At 50.1% G+C, this 21904-nt stretch overlaps 1 protein-coding gene across 1 annotated transcript in view; it reads left to right on the top strand.

The window, feature by feature from the left end:
* LOC119953684 (dynein heavy chain 17, axonemal-like) overlaps positions 1–21904 on the top strand; it is an 821504-nt gene that overhangs the window by 372470 nt on the left and 427130 nt on the right. The window contains 3 exon segments of the mRNA XM_038778213.1: positions 6582–6734; positions 12117–12242; positions 19423–19530. Coding sequence (XP_038634141.1) covers positions 6582–6734; positions 12117–12242; positions 19423–19530 — 387 coding nt within the window.

The following is a 21904-nucleotide window of genomic DNA, read 5'->3' as shown; positions in this document are numbered from 1 at the left end:
AGATTACTTGCCACTTGTTCGCTCAAGCATGAATGTTGTCTAGGTCTTGATGCACTCAGGCATAAGCTGCTTCATTAATTGAGCATTGCAAATGGAACTGAAAACTATGCATTTCTGATTTTATGATGATGGGAACCTCATTGATGAAGTGCCTGAAGATATTAGGATAAGACATTACCCTAAATAAATGGCTTCACAGTGCCAGGGTCCCAGGTTCTATTCCCCGCTGGGCACTGTCTGTGCGGAGTCTGCACGTTCTCCCCGTGTCTGAATGGGTTTCCTCCAGGTGCTCCGGTTTCCTCCCACAGTCCAAAGACGTGCAGGTTAGGTGGATTGGCCATGATTAATTGCCCTTAGTGACTAAAATGGTTAGGAAGGGTTATTGGGGTTGCGGGGATAGGATGGAAGTGAGGGCTTAAGTGGGTCGGTGCAGACTCGATGGGCCGAATGGCCTCCTTCTGCACTGTGTGTTCTGTGTTCTAAATCATAGGATCATATGATCATAGAATTGTTGTGGTCCAGAAGGAGGCCATTTGGTCCACCGTGTCTGCACCAGCACTCCAGCATCATGACTTAGTGCCATTTCTCTGCCTTTTACCTGTACCCCTACACATTGTTTCTGTGTAAATAATTATCTGATGCGTTATTGAATGTTTTGATTGAACCTATTTCCACGCACTTCTAGGTACTACATTCCAGACCCAAATCACGCGTTGTGTGAAAACTTTTTCTCACATCTCATCTGCTTCTTTTGTAAATTACTTTAAATCTGTGTCCTCTCATTTAAAAAAAAAAAAAAATATTTTATTTGAGGTATTTTCAAATATATACAGGACAAAAATGAGCAAACAACAATAATAGTTAACCATGCACAATTGCCACTATGGTGCCCTCTTATTCTTGATCCTTTTACCATTGGGAACAGTTTCTCCCTATTTACGCTTCCTAAGACCCTCATGATTTTGAACATCTCTATCATCTCCTCTAAGCCTTCTCAAGGTACAACAATCCCAGCTTATCCAACCTATCCTCATAACTAGTTTCTCATTCTCTCCAGACTTTTATTGAATTCAAATTTCAGCATCTGCTATGGTGGGATTTGAACCTCTGTCCCCAGAGCATTATCCTGGGTCTCTGGAAAGAGGCCACTCGGCCCATCGAGTCTGCACCGGCTCTTTCATGGTTGCCAAGCCACACCTCCACCCTATCCCCATAACCCAGTAACCGCACCCAACACTAAGGGCAAATTTGGACACTAAGGGCAATTTTGGATGGTCAATCCACCTAACCAGCACATCTTTGGACTGTGGGAGGAAACTGGAACACCCAGAGGAAACCCACACACAAACGGGGAGAACGTGCAGACTCCACACAGACAGCGACCCAAACCGGGACTTGAAACTGGGACCCTGGGGCTGTGAAGCAATTGTGCTAACCACTATGCTACCGTGCTGCCTGCTTGGTCTTGTACTCTATGCCCCTATTAATTAAGCTCAGAGCGCTAAGGGCAGCACGGTAGCACAGTGGTTAACACTGTGGCTTCAGAGTGCAAGGGTACCAGGTTCGATTCCCACCTGGGTCACTATCTGTGCGGAGTCTCCATGTTCTCCCCGTGTCTGCGTGGGTTTCCTCCGGGTGCTCCAGTTTCCTCCCACTGGATTGTCTTATCCGTCTTTATGGCGGGGACCACCGACGATGCCCAATCACCAAAGCGCACTTGCCGAATGATGCCCAAACTTATTTAATGATACCCAAGCAAGGTTGAAAGATCTTGAGAATTTTCTCAGTACCATATATTATGAGCCAGGATTTAGAGAACACCAAAGTATACCATGGAGTTCACCTGACCTACAACTTTTAATAGATTTTGGTTATGGGGAGCTCAAGGGTCCATATTACAGGTGTGATGCAACAGAGATCTACAGTATTTTTAAACAAAACAATGTTAATTCTATGAATCCAGTTAATATTTTATAAACACACAGTAAACATCTTATCAACACTGACCCCCCCCCCCCCCCCCCCCCCCCCCCCCCCCCCGGACCACCAAAGATACAGTACTCTACAGTGTAGTTTTTACCTCACCACTATTCTTAGAATTCCCCCTATACCAAAAAGGGTCGGTTTATTCTAAATGGTGAACAGGGATTCTCACTCCTCGACTCCTACGCAGACTTAGGCGGGTGCTATTCAGGTCAAACTAGTGTTTCAAGTTATCCCCCGGTATAACCCGTATCTTCGCAGAAGACTTTTATTTACTCACCACTTAGTAACTTACACAAGGGTCAGCTTGCTAAGTGAAGTAAAGTAAACTTTAAAGAAAATACTAATAACCACTTTTTCAGGTTATCAATTTGAACGTAACTTTATTTTCAAGTTAAAAGAGAATCACTACTTTTACAGAAAGGTAAAACGGTATTTTCCTGTTCGGACCAGTTCCAGACTTTCAAGTCTCTCTTGACAATCAGTTTTCTTTAACTTTTAGTCTTCTGTTCGCTTCTCTGGGCTGCTCGGTCTGTCGATGTTACTCGTCCCATCACCAAGGAAGAATCTGAAATCTCTGCTCATCTCCCCCAGTTTTTATAGCAATTTGGGGCCACTTAATCTCTGCCCCTGGCATCCTGTTGCCTGTCTGCTTGACAGTTTGAAAGTTAAATTTTATCGATTTAAAAGCATGGCGCTGCCCTAACCGCAACCATGCAGTTACCAGCTCGCCATTCCTGACTGTAACTTTTCTCGCTTTTCTTGACATGTAATTAATTTGTCTGTGTATTAGTTAGCATTTCTTTTGGATTTATGTGTCTCTTAATGAGTTTTCTTAGATTTGACTCGGGTCATTTTTGGGTTAAGCTAATGTCATATTAGGGTTATCCCTTCCGACTCCAACTTTATCTGCCTTGTTCATCTTCTACAAGGTTTTAACTTCAAGATGATATAAGCTATAGTGTGGCCTTGCCACCTTTTAGTTTTCTTAATTTGTAAATCAGTTGTTTCACTTTATTAACGGTATTAGCAACTTTTCATACTTGGCAGTTGTTCCTTATCTTTTACACTTTAGATTCTGGCTGTCTTTCTTAATTGTTCAATAAATTCCATTGCTTCAAGATTTGTGAAATACTGTTTCCTTTCATATAATTTTTAAGAGTTTAAGTCAATCCAAGGACTTTTCTAATTTGTAGATTATAATGAAGCTCCTATCTGTTCTCTTCCCTGCCTGTGAAGTTGTCTGCTTTCAAAACAGGCTGCTGTGTGAAGTTATCTGCTTTCAAAACAGGCTGCTGCTGTTAACCCCTTGTGGGACTTCTCCCTTTGATTCATATAGCCTCAGACACTCTTAGTGTTACTTTCATGTTTCAAATGTCATATTCTTCCGATTTTTCACAACAACAGGTAACCCTTAGTAACTTTCCTAACAACATCCATAAGTCAAAGACCCTTTTAACAAAGACAGTAAGTTCGCATTCCTTACAGAAATGGGTATTACTTTGAAATCATCAAGTGATCTGGCGACATTCTTTAGCGTGCAGAGAGAGAGAGCAAAATACACCTCCTTGGTTTGAATGCAGCTCTCCAACTGAAAATGAAACTAAATCTCAGAGCCAAAAACAGCTTCCAGCTCAAAACAAAAGTAAAAAGCAGCCAGAGCCCAGTTCCCCTCAAACACTGACATCACTGCACCCACTTGAGAAGACAAACATTTATTAAAATGACATTCCCATGACACATACATAAACTGCCTGCCCCCACTTGAAGTATATCCAACTGCAACTGGTAAAGCCAATCACGCCTGAACAGACTAGGCTCGTTTCCTTGCACATCAATGAGGGAATCTGCCCTAACTGGCGCCCATAAACCACCGGAGTGAGGGTGGACCCCATGATATTTAGTCATTCCCCTGTTACCAAACGAGCCGCCCTGTCAGCCAAAGATGAAGTATGTACTTCTTCTTTGATAAGAACAAAAGTGCTCTGCACCTCTACAGTACTGGCTCCTCCTGTATCAAGCTCCATGTGGAGCATATGACCATTTACTTGTGTCAGAACGTGAATAGGGGCCACACAGGGGACTGCCAAACAGTTCAGCTGTATCTTAGCCTCAACCTCTTCTAGGTCACCCAGACACAAGGTCCGGCCCTGGGGCTCACGCCTACCTCAACCAGGGAACCTGGAGCTCTGGCTTTTCTATTGCCAGTGAGTACACCTAGACCGGCATCCATATGTAGTGCACGGACTGAATTGGCTTCTGCCGAGTCTGGAGACATAGCACCTCTCGGCGGCCGGATCTTCGGCCAGAAGCCAGAGTCGCAGTGGCGTTCAATCCAGGCTGCGGGGATATCAAATGAGGGGTGAAGTCCCAAAACATTCACATCCATCTCTTATATCTCTTTGATGCCACATTCTCCGCTTTCTTGGGTTAGCAAGATCTGCAGCACCTGCTGAAACGTTTGCGAAACTTCTTCCAAAAGCTTTTTCTGATTTTCCATATTATTGATACCGCAGACTAAGTGATCGCGGAGAACATTGGACAAAACAGTTGCATACACACAAAACTTGGCCATCTTCCGTACCTTCCACAAATTTGATGCCAGACTCACCGGTGGACCTCTCCACCGTATTAAATCAATATCTTTAAATAATTATTGATGTGGTTGGGTTAAAGTGCTGCACCACAAGTGTCACAAACTGGTCAAATGTTTGCGTATCCGGCATTGCCGGACATATGAAACTCTGGATTACCCTGAAAGTATGCGGTCAACATGCTGTCAACAGTATGACCATGTGCCACTCATTGTCCGTGATATTGTTGGCCCGGAAGAGAGAACTCATTCAATCAGCGTATTGGTTCAGTCTTCAACACCAGGGTCAAATGCATCTAACTGCCCAAACAGGCATGGGGAATCAAAGAAATTTAAATCTGGGTCCAGAAAATAGGGGATGTGCCTCAGCTGAGCAGGTTGCAGCATCAACAGCAAACCAGTTTATTCCTCATTGCCAGTTTAATAAGAACATGGGGAGTCCACACCAAGTAAAAATAAAAACACTATTTTATTTACAAATGATACATACACCACCCGGTAGGCCCCTACCAGGTTCCTTTTGTCAGTGCTGACCTTATGTGCTCTGGGTAATTGAGATACCACGCCCCCAGCGGGGAACTCGTACTTCACAATGAGCACAGGGAAGACAAGCATTCCCACCCCATAGGTCCTGTGCAGGATATTACAATCTCTCCATGTTCTTCCTACCAAAATGCATCCTCCACACTTCTCCGCATTGACCTTCATCTGCCACCTATTTGACCACTTCACCAACTTGCCGATGACCCTTTGAAGTTCTACACTGTCCTCTTCCAGGTTTTGTGTCATCTGCAAAGTTTGAAATTGTCCCCTGCTTACCAAGATCTAGATCATTGGTACGATCGGGAAAAGCAAGGGTCCCAATATGACCCCTGCGGAATAGTACTACAAACCTCCCTCTAGCCTGAAAAGTATCCATTGACCATTACTCTCTGCTTTTTATCATTAAGCCAATTTTGTATCCACGTTGCGACTGTCCCTTTTATTCCATGAGCTATAACTTCTCTCACTAGACTGTTTTGTGGTGTTGCATTGAATGCCTTTTTAAGTCAAAGTAAACTCTATCAACAGCATTTCCGTCATCGACCCTTTCTGTTACTTCCTCAAAAAACTCCAGCAAGTTAATTAAACATGATTCCCCCTTCAGAAGTCAATGCTGGCTCTTCCTACTCAATGCACACTTTTCCATGTGATTATTAGTTCTATCCCAAATAATTGTTTCTAGAAGCTTGCCCACGACTGATTTTAAACAGTTTGGTCGGCAATTTCTGGGGTTATCCTTACAACCTTTTTTGAACAATTAACGTCACCACTTTTATTTTTAGCATGTTTAACATTGGAAAACACTCGAGATGCTTCACAGAAGTAATATCAAACAAAATTCAACACTCATCTACGTAAAGAAATGTTCGGACAGATGAACAGAATCTTGATAATGTAAGATTTTAATAGGCATGCATTAAGGGAAGAGAATGTGGTGGAAATTTAGGAAGAAAATTCCAGAGCTTATAACCAAACAGCTGAAGCCCAATGGTGGTTTGAAGGAAATCAAGAATGCAATCAAGTATGCCAATGAGGGAAGATTTGGAGGAACACAGAGTTCTCGGACAGTGGCAGTCAGAAGGCCTCCTATAGGCCGACAACTACATTAACAGCCACAGGCCACCATTTCTGGTGTAAAACCTCCTCGGGTGGACTATATTGGGAATGCAACCACAATGAGTGGGCCGACGCTATCGGGAAGCTCGGACACCAAATTCATTACATTATTATGTTCAGACAGATGCAGCACATCTTTGGTGCAATATGCCTATCCAGCACCAGGCAGGTTCGGAGGTGATTATAGTCACTATATGCCAATAATATGCAGGGGCTGTGCAAGAAATCATTAAAAATTAACAGAATGATTTCTGATCATGAAATATGTGCAATGTTGATCGAAGTGTTTGTGAATTTCTTGAGAAAATATCATTATTGTGGTCATTAACATTGCTTTCTATTCTAGGTGAGTCAACATTTGGCAAAACTGTTTGATAATATGGCTAAACTGAAGTTCCAAATGGATGCAGATAACAATGTAATGAAAGTTGGAATTGGCATGTACAGTAAAGAAGATGAATATGTGCCATTTGATAAACCGTGTGACTGTACTGGGCAGGTGAGTGTAAATATATTTAATACAATGCTATGATTATTTTATTAATGTGAAGGTGTTTCATTACTTCTGTAATGTACAGCACTCATTTGAACTGATTTGGTCATTCTAAATTGCTCTCACTTGCTCTGCCTCACTTGTATTGGAATTTCTGTAGTTCTTTTAGTTTGAAGCTTTGATTTTAAAAAGTGAATTGATCTGAGCTGGTTGCTGCCCACTGGGGTGGGTTTCGGAATGCAAACCGTCAATGGAAAGCTTTGTTGTGAAAAAATCTTTTTATTCTCCACATTTCCATCAATTTCATCAAACAAACAACAAAAGAAAAACACAAATAAACAATCCCAAATAACAACAGCCCCCACAATATACGGTCCGATACATCCATTCGTACATTCCAGGTAAAAATTAACATCAAAACAGTGTAAATGGTAAACCCAACTCTTTCCCCCCCCCCCCCCCCCCAGTTTTCATTGGCAACCAGTCCCCAAAGGTGCATGATACACAGTCCCCATGAATGGTAGAATCCCTCCTTCATCCCCCCTTGCTCAAATCTTATCTTCACAAGAGTCAAGAATTCAAGAAGGCCCCCCAGCCATGCCGAGGCACAGGGTGGAGAAACTGACCTCCACTCGAACAGGACCCGCCTCCGGGCAATCAGGGAGCAAAGCTAAAATATCTGCCCCACACCCACTTGCAGCTCGGGCCAGTCCGACACCCTGAAAATCGCTTCTAAAGGACCCTTCCAAAACATATGTACATGGTTTGCAGGGCCCCTCCTGCACTGCTCACAAACATCCTCCACTCTCTCAAAGAGCTGGCTCATCCTCGCCCTTGTGAGGTGCGCCCTATACATGACATTCAACTGTGTCAGCCCCAACCTCGTGCATGAGGTTGAGGTATTCACCCTTCGTAGCACCTCACACCACAAACCTTCTTCCATTGTCTCTCCCAACTCTTCTTGCCACTTGGCCCTTAATCCCTTCCATGGATGCTCTGTCTTCCTCCAGAAACCTACCGTAAATCAGCGACACCACCCCCATCTCCAATCTCCTTAACGTCAATACCTCTTCCAGCAATGAGGGGGCCGGCGCTATCGGGAAGCTCGGAACCTCCTTCCTTGCAAAGTCTTGGAGCTGCAGGTACCTAAACCCTTCCCGTTTCCCCAGTCCATACTTCTCCCCCAACTCTTCCAACATTGCAAAACGTCCACCCAGGAACAGGTCTTTTAATACCCTCATCCTCTTCTCCTTCCATCTCTGGAACCTCACATCCAGTTCCAGGCTCGAACCTGTGATTCCCCCTGATTGGCATCTCCCCCAACCTCGTTCCCAACTTAAAGTGCTACCTCAACTGTCTCCAAATGTTCAGCGTTGCCACCACCACTGTATTCCCAGAGTACATGCCCCGGGGCATTGAAAGTGGTGCCATTACCAGTGCCTTCAACCCCGACCCCCTACACAAACCCTCCTCCATCCTAACCCACCAAGACTCTCCCCCTACGACCTAACTCCCCACCTTTTCCACGTTCGTCGCTCAATAGTAATATAATAAATTTGGGAAGCACAGCAACCCCCCCCGCCCCCCGCCCTGCACCTGCTGACCCTGGCTACCTTTACCCCCCAGATGAACAAGGTGACCAATTTGTCCACTTCCTTAAAAAATGCCTTTGGTATAAAGATTAGCAGGCACTGAAACAAAAACAAAAATCGGGGCAGCACAATAATTTTAATCGCCTGCACCTGACCTGCCAATGAAGGGTGCGATTGTCCCACCTTACCATGTCGGCTTTAACCCTCCCCACCAAGTTAGTGAAATTGTACCTATGGATGCCCCCTCCCCCCGGTCCTGCGCTACCTGTACCACCAGATACCTGAAGTGGTTTGCCGCCCTGCAAAATGGTAGCCCCCCCCCCCCCCACTCCCACACACACTCCTGGCTGGGTGGGACACCATGAAATACTCACTCTTCTCTAAGTTTAGTTTATACCTGAAAAAGACCCAAATCTTTGGAGAAGTCCCATTATGTTCCCCACCGACGTACTCAGCTCTGAAATATATAACTATAAATCGTCCGCATACAAGGATACCTGATGTTCAATTTCCCCTCGCACGATCCCCTTTCACAATCCCGAACTCCTTAAAGCGATGGCCAATGGCTATATTGCTAATTCAAATAACAACAACAGGACACCCCTGTCTGGTACCCGGTGCAGAGCAAAGTACCCTGAGCTCATATTATTTGTGCGGACACTCGCCAATGGTTTCCTATACAAGAGCCATACCCATTCTGTAAACCTCCTCCCAATCTCAAATCTCTCTCGGGCCACCATCAAGTACCCCCACTCTACCCGATCAAATGCCTTTTCCGCATCTAGCGCCGCCACCACCTCCATCTCCTTTCCCTTGACCCGGCGACATGATCACGTTTAACAACCTTCTGACATTCGCGAATAGCTGCCTTCCTTTCACAAATCCTGTCTGATCTTCCCCTATCACCTACAGGAGGCACCCCTCTAGCCATCAGCACCTTCGCCAGTATCTTGACATCTACATTCAATAACGATATGGGCCTATACGCCCCACATTCCGTTGGGTCCTTGTCCTTCCTTAACAGCAGGGAGATCGAGGCCTGTCCCAAAGTTTGTGGTAGAACACCCCTCCCTATCACCTCCTCAAACATCCCCACCATCACTGGCATCAATTTGTCTTTGAACTTCTCATACTACTCCACTGGGAATCCATCTGGCCCCACTGCCTTGTCTGATTGCAACTTCCCAATTACCTCCTTTACTTCTTGTTCCCCGACCGGCCCCTCCATCCTGGCCCTATCTCCCTTCCCCAGCCTTAGATACTCCAACCCGTCTCTCCCCTCTGCAGTGCACCCTCAAAGGTGGGACTAATCACACCAGAAAGTCACACTGATGCAGAGCACACCAGAAGATTGAAAGAGCACCCCTTCCCTGTCTCCAGCACTGGCAGTAGGTCATCGTGCTCCCTCCCTTTCCTTGCCCCAGGCCACAGAAGCAAAAGAGCGACAGCAAGGAAACATACGGCTTCCAGACATTAAACAGTCAGCAGTACAATAACGTCACCAGCAATCTACGAAAGCAGTTCTCCAATACCTTCAGCTAGTTGCTCAGTTGAATTGGTTTGCCACCCCTTCCCACTCTGCAGCACGGGCAGTAGGTCATCTTACTCCCTCCCTTTACTTGTTCCAGGCTACAGAAGCAAAAGAGACAACAACAAACAGACACATAGCCTCCAGGCAGCTGTAGCTTCATCCGGATCAATCTGCCTCTCTCTCCCCTTCCTGCAGCTTCCAACAATAGACTTTCAAAGTTGGAAATAATCACACTGGAATTTCACACCAACATAGAGCAGAGTAGAAGAGTGAAAGAATATCTCTTCCCCCTCTCCAGCACCGGCAGCATGTCATAGTACATCCTTTCTTTTCCTTACTCCAGGCCGCAGAAGCAGAAGTGGCAGCAGCAAAGAACACATTGCCTTCAGGCACTTGCAGCCCCATACGGACTAATCAGCAAACATAACCTACAGCTAATTGAGAGCTGTGAATTGATTATATAACTCGCAGGGTGGTACGGTTGCACAGTGGTTAACACTGCTGCCTCACAGCTCCAGGGCCCCGGGTTCAATTCCAGCCTCAGATGACTGTTTGTGTGGAGTTTCCACTTTCTCCCCGTGTCTGTGTGGGTTTCCTTCGGTTTCCTCCCACAGTCCAAAGATGTGCAGGTTAGGTGGATTGGCCATGCTAAAATGCCGCTTAGTGTCCAAAACGTTAGGTCAGGTTACTGGGTTACGGGATATGGTAGAGGCGTGGGTTTAGGTAGGGTGCTCTTTCCAAGGGCTGGTGCAGACTCTATGGGTCAAATGGCCTCCTTCTGCACTGTAAATTCTATGATTCTAGAATAATGCCAGTTCCTTATTAGAATTAGCCTTCAGCTGTGTAGCTAGAGGCTGCTGACAGGATCTGTCTTGGACGTGTTCAGTAGGACAGACAGGCAGCAGCTGTAGTTGCCCCAGTTATAGGTATGCACAATATGTAGGATGGCCTATGGGCCCTGCAGATGCTGAGTCCCTCACCCTCCAAGCCCAGGGGCGACCCCTGACCTATGGCACCCAGACCCCCGCCTAGGCCTGACTCTCCCTGAGGGGTTCCCCAACCCCCATCCCTGAGCACTGGAGCAGCAGCTCCAGTGTCCCTTGGTATACCTACTCAATAGCTATTCAGTTCCTCAGCCCCTCAGCAGCCTTTGCCCTAGCTTCATTTTTTTTACATGGGAGTGCTAAACAGCACCCGCAGGACCTCTCGCTGGAGAGCCGCTTAGTTCCCTGGAGGTCATTAGATTGGGCTTCAATCTCATTAACGAGATGTAGCATGATTTTCATTGATGCCAATTGGTGAGTGTCTCGCCACGTCCGGGTGAAATCAGGAACACGCCAACGGGAGCAAGCCGATTCGATTGTGAACTGGCGTGGATCAAGATTTCGGGCTCTCCCATGATTTAACTGGCATTTCCAAATCTGCGCCGGGTGCTATGCGGTCATTAAATTGAGTCCAATATAAACAAAAATCCATTCGCCGAAACCTTTATGATGCTTTAATTGTACCTCTGGCTCCCAAAAGGTCTAGCTGTCTTGCAAACTAGGATTTTAGCAATCATGCACACACTAACCACAGCTTTTAGTCTTTACTGCAGCAAATACATACAAATACAATATATATCTAAAATTACTACATTCGTAACACTATTCAATGAAAGGGACTTTTCCCAGTATCCTGACAATATTAAACCCTCACACAACATTAAATTGGAAGTTTACTTGGTGATTATCAGTGCTATTTGGGGAACCTTGCTAAATGCAAATTGGCTGCTGAATTTCCCTATATTTCAACAGTGACTATTTTTCGCTTGATTGATTATGAAAACCTTGTCTTACAAACATACAGGCAAGGAGTAGGCCATTCAGCCCCTTGAGTGCTCTGCCATTTAATAAGATCATGGCTGATCTGACAGTAACCTTAAACCTGCACTCCGCTTACTCCTGAAAATCTATCACCACCACTCCACGTCCCCCTTGCTTATCAATTAATTTTCAGGCTCTACTTTAAAAATATTCAAAGACTCTGCTTCCACCACCTTTTCAGGAAGAGAGTTCCAAAGACTCAAAACTCTCTGGACCCCATATTTTTAAACAGTGACCCCCTCGTTCTAGGTTCTCCCACAAGAGAAAACATCTTCTTCACATCCTCCCTGTCAAGATTCGTTCGGATTTTATACGTTTCAATCAAGTTGTGAAAGAAGGGCATTTTAAAAATGAATATCTTCTTTTCTTTTTTCTTCTTTGCCGTCTGTATTGATCCTAGGTTGAAATTTGGTTAAATAGGCTGTTAGACCGAATGTGTGCTACATTGCGCCATGAAATCGCTGAGGCTGTAGTAGCATATGAAGAAAGGCCTCGAGAGCAATGGATATTTGAATATCCTGCACAGGTACTGTTAAAAGAAAATATGTTACATATTCCATGTGTTGAATTTTATGGCCCAGTCACAGAGGGGGTAAGGATGGAAAATATAAGAGCCATTCAAACATCCATTGCATTTTACGGGAGGGGAAAATCCCACCAGTGGAGAACTATTTCAATTTTGGTAATTGTTAAGGTTACTTGCTCAAGGAATTATACTTGTCATGTGGAAATATCACCCAGAATTTCAAGCATGGAAGGCAGATAATATACATGAGTAGTTTGTGCTCCATGTCATATTTATTGCACTCACTCCATTTCTTTGCAAATATACTGGCTGGGAATTTCCAGCCCCATTGTGGAGGGACGTGGGCCGCGATTCTCCGCTCCCGCGTAGCATCGGGAAGGCCCTCGTGAACTCGGCCGAGTTTCACGACGGCGTCGGAGGCCGCTCCTCGCACCCTATTCCCCCCCCCCCCCCAGGGGGCTAGGGGCGGCGTTGTGAGAAACTCTGCTCTGCTGGGCCTTGACGCTTGCGTCAAAGCGGCGCACCGAGAATGACGCGATGGCAGCGCCTAAGTGCATCAGCCGCGCATGCGCAGGTTGTCCGGCTCCAACCCGTGCATGCCCGGTTGCCGTCTTCCCCTCCGCTGCCCCGCAAGACGTGGCGGCTTGATCTTGCGGGGCGGCGGAGGGGAAAGAGTGCGTCTCTTGGAGACGCGGCCCGACGATCGGTGGGCACCGATCGCGGGCCAGTCCCCTCCCGAGCATGGCCGTGCTGCTCAACCCACTCTCCGCCCCCCCCACAGGCCCCAAACGTACCTTTCGCCGGCAGCGACCAGGTGTGTTTTCCGCCAGCGTGAACAGGTCGGGAACGTCGGGCCGCTCGTCCGGGCCGGAGAATCGGCAGTTGCCGTGAAAAACGGCGAGCGGCGATTCCGCGACACGCCAGACCGGCGTGTAATGATTCGCCCGGCCCTCCCGCGATTCTCCCACCCGGCGTGGGGAGCGGAGAATCGGGCCCATGGGGCGCGATTCTCCCATGTCACGCCGGTTGGGAGAATAGCGTACCGCGCCGTTTTTTTGCGCGACGCCGGTCAGACGCGCTCCCGCTATTCTCCCAACCAGCCAAACTTTTGTCATCGTGTTTCGTGCGCAAAAACATGGAGAATCGCCCGATGCAGCCAAAATGGCGATTCTCCGGCACCCCTGCTATTCTCCGGCTCGGATGGGCCAAAGTCCCGACGTCGTGATGCAACGGCAGTACGTCGCCGTCCACACCTGCTATTTAAAGTCGCCAGCCAGTCGTGCTGGCTGACGAAGAGTGAGGAGGTGAGTGGACCGTCCCGGAATCTCTGCAAACTGGGGAAGGCATCCCCGAGAACGCAGCGGCCAGTGGGGGGGGGGGGAAAGAGAGGGAGAAGTGGGGGGGGGGGAGAGAGATGGAGAAGTGGGGGGGGGGGAGAGAGATGGAGAAGTGGGGGGGGGGAAGAGAGATGGAGAAGTGGGGGCGGGGGGGAGAGAGGGAGAAGTGGGATGGGGGGGAGAAGGAAAAGTGGGGGGGGAGGGAGAAGTGGGGGGGAGAGGGAGGGAGAAGTGGGGGGGGGAGAGAGAGGGAGAAGTCTGAGGGGGGGAGCGAGAGGGAGAAGTGGGAGGGGGAGAGAGAGGGAGAAGTGGGAGGGGGAGAGGGAGGGAGAAGTCGGAGGGTGGGGAGAGAGAGAGGGAGAAGTGGGAGGGGGAGAGAGAGGGAGAAGTGGGAGGGGGAGAGAGGGGGAGAGAGGGAGGGAGAAGTCGGAGGGTGGGGAGAGAGAGAGGGAGAAGTGGGAGGAGGGGAGAGAGAGGGAGAAGTGGGAGGAGGGGAGAGAGAGGGAGAAGTGGGAGGGGGGAGAGAGAGGGAGAAGTGGGAGGGGGGGAGAGCGAGGGAGAAGTGGGAGGGGGGAGAGCGAGGGAGAAGTGGGAGGGGGGAGAGAGGGGGAGGGGGGGAGAGAGAGGGAGGAGTCGGAGGCTGAGAGAGAGAGGGAGGAGTCGGAGGCTGGGAGAGAGAGGGAGAAGTGGGGGGGAGGAGAGAGAGGGAGCAGTTGGAGGGAGAGGGAGTGAGTGGGGTGGGTCGTCCACCCCGGATGCAACATGTCAGCCCCCTGTCATGGCAGGACGGTCACGAGGACACTGCCGCTAGTTGCCCTGTGGCTGATGGCCACAGCCCACTGACGCACCGATGAGGAGGACGTGTTGTTAACTGACCGTTGGACGCAGAAAGTGACCAGGCGGTTAGACTGGCCGTGTGTCAGCAGCGCGACCAGGCCACCGAGACACACAGCTATCCCGTGGCAGGCGGCTGCCGAGGTGTCGACTAACCTCTGTCTAACATGTTGTTTCTCTGCCCCCCACCACCCTTCTGTATGTGACCAGAATGTAATCTAACCGAACGGCTATGTCCAACGCAGTGGTTGGGGCCGTTGCTCTGCAATTGGACATCCAACAGCATCCACAGCGACATCCCACAGTGGATGCAGGGGCAGCTGCAGCAGCAGAGGGAATGGCCGTGGAGTGGCCCGTCGTCGAGCAGCATGGGGGGTAGGAGGAGGCATTGATGGTGGAGCCAGGGCGCCAGAGGCGACGAGCGAGGCCTAGGTTGTACCGTGGCCGGCTCTTTTTCGAGACAATGCCGGACATCACCTGCAGGAGGTAACTCCGGCTGAGCAGAGAGACGGTCGCACATATCTGCCAACTCGTGTCGCATCTCGCCCCACGTGGAACTGGAGGAGGAAACGCGATACCGGTTGCCATCAAGGTGACGGTGGCATTTAACTTTTATGCGAGCGGCTCCTTCCAGTCACCCCCCCTCCCCACCGGGATCTCGCAGTCATCGGTGTACAGGTGCATCCGGGATGTGACCGACGCCCTGTATGCCATCGCCGACCGCTACATCACCTTTCCTGAGGACAGAGCAAATCAAAACGCACGAGCCCGTGCATTTGCCAACGTGGCCGGGATACCGATGGTCCAGGGGGTCATTGATTGTGTTCACGTCCCCATGCGCCCGCCTGCAGGCAACAGGGAAGTGTTCACAAACAGGAGGGGGACGTACTCCATGAACATCCAGGTGGTATGCGACCCCCACATGAAGATCATGCACGCGTGCACAAGGTTCTCTGGAAGTGTGCATCATGTGTACATTCTTGCGCATTCATCCCTGCTATGTTTGAGGGACGGCCCCCCCCCCCGCTGAGGGGCTGGTTGCTGGGCGACAGGGGTTATCCACTGAGGTCTTGGCTGATGACGCCCATACGGAGGCCTCAGACCAACGCGGAGACCCTTTACAATGAGGCCCATGCTGTAACCAGGGGTGTGGTGGAGTGCTGCTTCGGTCTGCAGAAAATGCAATTCGGGTGCCTGGACCGCTCCGGAGGGGCCCTGCAGTACCAGCCCGACAGGGTCGCTCGCATTGTCGTGGTCCGCTGTGCGCTGCACAACATCGCGATGCAGAGGGGAGATGCCCTGGTGGAGGAGTCGGAGGGAGAAGCCACTGGAAGTGGTGCCAACACTGAGGAGGTGGAGGAGGTTGGTGGTGCGTCAGGCGCAGCATGCAGACACGGCCCGTGTGCTGGTAATGTCCAGGAGGCTGCACGACGGCACCGGCGAGGACAGTGGGCACGCGACGTCTTGGTGGCAGCAAGATTCACACGTCGCGCGCGACGGCACCGCTGAACAATACCACTACCACCTGCATCGCCAGTCATGCAGACGGTCAGCACACAACTGCCACCACCACCCTCCAACCCCCGCTCTGCGTACACTGCTCCATTTCGACATCACCCTTACCACTGCGGCACAACGGTATGGCACGACATTGATGGCTGTGTCAGTGGGTGTGATCAGTGCCATGTTGAATAATGACAGCCCGATCTGCGATGAGCTGTGAGCTCAGAATCTTTAGACAAAGTCTGACTCATGGCAATAGCTGAACTATCCATCTTGGTGGTCGCTGAGTTTGTCAGGGACACTCCATCACGTGCCCGTGTGGAGTAGCTGTGGAAGGGGGTGGGGGGGGGGGGGGGGGAAGGGACTGCATACCCGGCACAGAGGTTTCACCGCTCGTCAACCCCAGCGACACTCGGTCACCATCACGATCCCCGTGGCAACGGAAAAATCACAGTCTTACAAGTTAAGTGCAACAGTGAGTTTAATGGTGAATATTATGTACAGATGCCTTAGCCCGTACAACTAAACTTTGCCGTTCACCCGTGCCAACTTACTCTGTGTCCCTCTTCATTGCCTTACAGACCCTACCACTACGTCTAAGTGAATCCCCGGATGATACAGCAGGAGTGGAGGCGGACTTCTGAGAATCACACCCTGCGACATGTCTCCCCGTCAGCACTCGTTTCCTGGGGCGACCCGGCCTTGATGGGCCAGGGTGCTCCACGGGCGTTTCGGATGACGTGGAGCCACCCTGCTCTGCCCGCTGACCACCCGATGCACCAGGGATGGGACGGGGGGGGGGGAGGCCGAGTATTCAGGGACGTCCCATGATGGAGTTAATGGGACGGACCCTGGAACCTCCTCCCTCGGGGAGCCCAGTGGCCCCTGGGCCTCACTGTGGGACGGAGGTGCGAGCGGGGAGGTGCCCCGTCGCCCCACCGACACCTGGCGCTGCCAGTCCTGGAGGGCTGCAACGGTATCGACCAGGTTCCGAACGTTCGCAGAGACGGAGTCCAGGGAGTGAGACATTCCCGCCAGGGACTGTGCAACCTCAACCTGTGAATGCGCGACGCCATCCAGCACGTGTGTCAGGCAGTCGATGCTCTCTGCGACTGACTGGTGGGACTGTGCCATGGCGTGCTGGGACTGTGCCATGGCGTGCTGGGACTGTGCCATGGCGTGCTGGGACTGGGCCATGGCCTGGTGAGACTCGGCCAGGGCCCGTAGCGCGCCGGCAATGTCGTTTTTACTCTGGCGCATTGCTGCCTGTGAGAGGGCAGCCCTGTCCAGGGCCGAGGATGACATGTGCAAATTAAGCCCAATGCCTTGCAGAATCTGACCCATGGCCGAAACCGTTTCACCCATTGCCTCGACCACGGACGCCACCCGTGCGGTGTCGGCCTGGGTGGCTGCCATGAGCGGCACCACTCCCTGCTCCTGGACGCGGTTTGACTCCTCTAACTGCGTCTTCAGCTGCTGGAAGACTGCCCTCATCCCGTCATTGTGTCCCTGGGTTTCGAAATGCATCGGCTGTCCACGTGGGTCGAGTAAATCCAGGAACCCGGGAAACGTCTGGGAGCCAGCTGAATGCTGGGCCTGGGCTGCCCTCCGACCGTCCAGCCCCCCGGCTGCTCCGACCTCCACCTGCTGTACCGGCTCAGCTGTGTGGTGCACACCAGACCGTGACCCAGGAGACCCATCACTTAATTGCCCAACCAAGGTGTGTGTCTCTGGGATGGTGGATGGTGTGGGAGATAGCAGTGCCGCAAGCTCTAGGTCCTCGTCCATCACAAAACCAGCAGTGGCCTCGTCCCAGTCATATTCGAGCGCAGGCTGCACGCGGCCAAAGTCTGGTTCTCCCTCAGGTGACTCTGTTGAGTGTGTCGCCGTCCTGTGTGCGTCCTGCTCGAGGGTCCGGGGTTGGGAGGATGGCACTCCTGGCTGACCTCCTGCCACCCTCTGGCATGCGGCCCTGGGTGCGGTGGTCATGGCAGAAGGGCGCCTCTGTGTGGCACCAGGCGGCCCTGGATGTTCGTCACCACGCCCTAGGGAACAGAATAATACGGGGTTAGTTAGACACGCTCGGCCGGACGCAAGATGGTCCAGTGGGTAGAGTGTGAGGGGACCGAGGATGGGGGGTCCAGTGGGTAGAGTGTGAGGGGACCGAGGATGGGGGGGTCCAGTGGGTAGAGTGTGCAGGGACCGAGGATGGGCTGGGGGGGGGGGGGTGTGTTGTCATGCAGGGTTGTCTCACTTGGTTCTGCACCTCCAACCTCTCATTGCGCGACCTCCCGGGTGCCAGATCCCCCAGCAAGGTCCAGTGCCCTCTCTTCAAAGACTGTCAGGGGGTGCATAATGGGTGAACCCCCTCCGGTCCTGTTCCGCTCCTGGTTGTTGTGAGCAGTCTTGTCCTGTTTTGGGGGGGGGGGGGGGGGAGGGAGGTAGCGGCATGAATGGATTATCACAATTCAGCAGGGAACATCAGGGCATTCAGATACTGGCACAGGTTGGGGGGAAAGTTGCAGCTTCACCATGGCATCTCTCCAGGGGGTCGCAGCGCCATTGTGAGTCTGTGACAGCTTTGTTAACCCCCCTCCCCCTCGTGCCTGGGGGGGGGGGGGATTGTTGTGACCCAGGGGCACCCTCTTGGCACTTGCCCTGGTGAGGTCGTGGAGCTTCTTCCGGCACTGCTCCCCAGACCGAGGGGTCAGCCCCACAGCACTGACTGTCGTGCCCACCTCATGCCAGGCCCGTCGCACAAAGCTGGCAGGGTGGCGATGCCCTCTTCTAGGGCAGATGATGCCCCTCCGTTGCTCCACCTCATCGAGGAGGGTCTCGAGGTCAGTCTCACCGAACCTCGGGGCGGCCCTCCGTGGCTCCGTCATTTTCACCCCCTCACTTGTTTTGGTCGCTCGCGCCCTTTTACGACGCGGAGCAGCGTCACTCGGGCGTCATTCTGCCGTCATTTGGGGGTCGCGGGCATTTGCCGTCATTCCCCACGTGTTTTCCGTGGCCCCGCTCCTAGCCCATTTCCGGGCCCAGAATCGATCGGGAACGGGGCCGTTTAGAGCCGTCGTGAAACTCGGCCGAGTTCACGACGGCCTTCCTGATTCCGCGCAGGAGCGGAGAATCGTGCCCTTGATGTGGGGTATGTGGTGGACCAGCCAAACATCCAGTGACCTTCGGGACCAGACAGGCAGGGCTGGAAAATCCCACCCATTATCTATATATTGGAAATATGCATGGGGTATGAGGTTAGGTGTCATAGGAACATAGAAAATAGGAGCAAGGGTAGGCCATTTTGCCCTTTGAGCCTGATCCTCCATTCATTATGATCCTGGACGATCATCCAACCCAATACCCTGTTCCCGCCTTTTCCCCCATATCCTTTGATACTTTTTGCCTCAAAAGCTATATCTAACTCCTTGAAAACATGCTGGGCTGGATTCCTAAGTCGATACTCATACATGTATCTAGTGTTAATTTTGTTGCAAAATGTATTTTAGATTGCTCTGACTGGTACACAGATTGTTTGGAATGGAGAAGTTAGCACGACATTTGGAAAACTGGAAGAAGGTTATGAAAATGCCATGAAAGACTATCTGAAAAAGCAGGTCTGATAAATTTGAAAACTATGTTTTCTTTTTGAGTATTACCAATGAACTGTTAACATTGTTAGCATGTCTTCAGCCGGGGGTTTGAGTGTGAAGTTATTGTTCTTCGTGAGACTAACGTTTGCTGAATGCTTGATCAAACAGTATAAGCTGTATCTTCAGGAAAATTGTTGCAAAATGGCCCACAAAGTTTTGTTTCCCTTAGTTCTTTTGCTTTAGGCATTCACAAAAGTTAGTGATAATTAAACCTATATAGCGCAATGGTTATCACCATTGCTTCAAAGTGCCAGGGTTCGATTCCCGACTTGGGTCACTGTCAGTGCGGAGACTGCACGTTCTCTCCATGTTTGCGTGGGCTTCCTCCGTGGTGCTCCAGTTTCCTGCCACAAAAGTCCCGAACGACATCCTTGTTAGGTGAATCTGTCTTTTACTCTTGCAAACACTGACCTTATCTGTTGGTGCACTGTTATGGTTACATGATCTGCCTCCTTCTCCCACACTCTGGTTATCATTACCCCTATTGCTACTCTGTTATATTGACTTGTCCTTTTTCCTAAATTAATTGTGTTCCCTTCTAGTGATCCCTTGCCCAACTATTTAGTTTAAAACCTTCTCTACTGCACTAGTTAAATGACTTGCCAGAATACTTGGCCCAAAGTAGGTGAATCAAAACCCATTTCTCGCACACCAACTTGGACCATGTATTTCTGATCATTCTGATCTTATTTTCCCTATGCCAGTTCATTTGTGGCTTAGGTTAAAGTCCAGGGACTATTACATATCTGGTTCTGCTTTTTCAATTTTGCCCCTAGCTTCTCATAATGCCTAAGCACAATCTCTTCCTGATCCTATCTATGTCATTGGCACCCTTTTTGGCTGCAGCTACAGGATCCTTCTCCCCACCACTTAAAATTCCTCTCCAGCCCCAAACCGATGTCCTGGCCCCTGAAACTGGGCAGGCAACATCTCCTTCAGGATTCATACTCTCGGCATCAGAGAGCTGTGTCTATCTCCCTGCCCATTGTCTTGTTATGCTCTAAGTGTGGCATAAGCGGCTTCGTTGTGGTGCACTTGACAAAAGAAGGTTCAGACGTGGAGATAACCTCAACACGTTTATTAAACTATATACACTTCTATAGACAGGATGGTCTACATCTGAACCTGAGGGGCACCAATATCCTGGGGGGGAGATTTGTTAGTGCTCTTTGGGGGGGTTTAAACTAATTCAGCAGGGGCATGGGAACCTGGATTGTAGTTTTAGGGTACGGGAGATTGAGAGTATAGAGGTCAGGAGCACAGATTTGACTTCGCAGGAGGGTGCCAGTGTTCAGGTAGGTGGTTTGAAGTGTGTCTACTTCAATGCCAGGAGTATACGAAATAAGGTAGGGGAACTGGCAGCATGGGTTGGTACCTGGGACTTCGATGTTGTGGCCATTTCAGAGACATGGATAGAGCAGGGACAGGAATGGTTGTTGCAGGTTCCGGGGTTTAGGTGTTTTAGTAAGTTCAGAGAAGGGGGCAAAAGAGGGGGAGGTGTGGCGCTGCTAGTCAAGGACAGTATTACGGTGGCGGAAAGGATGCTAGATGGGGACTCTTCTTCTGAGGTAGTATGGGCTGAGGTTAGAAACAGGAAAGGAGAGGTCACCCTGTTGGGAGTTTTCTATAGGCCACCTAATAGTTCTAGGGATGTAGAGGAAAGGATGGCGAAGATGATTCTGGAAAAGAGCGAAAGTAACAGGGTAGTTGTTATGGGAGACTTTAACTTTCCAAATATTGACTGGAAAAGATATAGTTCGAGTACATTAGATGGGTCATTCTTTGTACAATGTGTGCAGGAGGGTTTCCTGACACAATATGTTGACAGGCCAACAAGAGGCGAGGCCACATTGGATTTGGTTTTGGGTAATGAACCAGGCCAGGTGTTAGATCTGGAGGTAGGTGAGCACTTTGGAAACAGTGACCACAATTCGGTGACCTTTACGTTAGTGATGGAAAGGGATAAGTATACCCCGCAGGGCAAGAGTTATAGCTGGGGGAAGGGCAATTATGATGCCATTAGACATGACTTAGGATGTGTTGGTTGGAGAAGTAGGCTGCAAGGGTTGGGCACACTGGATATGTGGAGCTTGTTCAAGGAACAGCTATTGCATGTTCTTGATAAGTACGTACCAGTCAGGCAGGGAGGAAGGGGTCGAGCGAGGGAACCGTGGTTTACCAAAGAAGTGGAATCTCTTGTTAAGAGGAAGAAGGAGGCCTATGTGAAGATGAGGCGTGAAGTTTCAGTTGGGGCGCTTGATATTTACAAGGAAGCGAGGAAGGATCTAAAGAGAGAGCTGAGACGAGCAAGGAGGGGACATGAGAAGTCTTTGGCAGG

The sequence above is a fragment of the Scyliorhinus canicula genome, chromosome 18 (assembly GCF_902713615.1).
Source record: "Scyliorhinus canicula chromosome 18, sScyCan1.1, whole genome shotgun sequence".
Taxonomy (NCBI): domain Eukaryota; kingdom Metazoa; phylum Chordata; class Chondrichthyes; order Carcharhiniformes; family Scyliorhinidae; genus Scyliorhinus; species Scyliorhinus canicula.
This window is presented reverse-complemented; position numbering and strand designations above follow the sequence as displayed.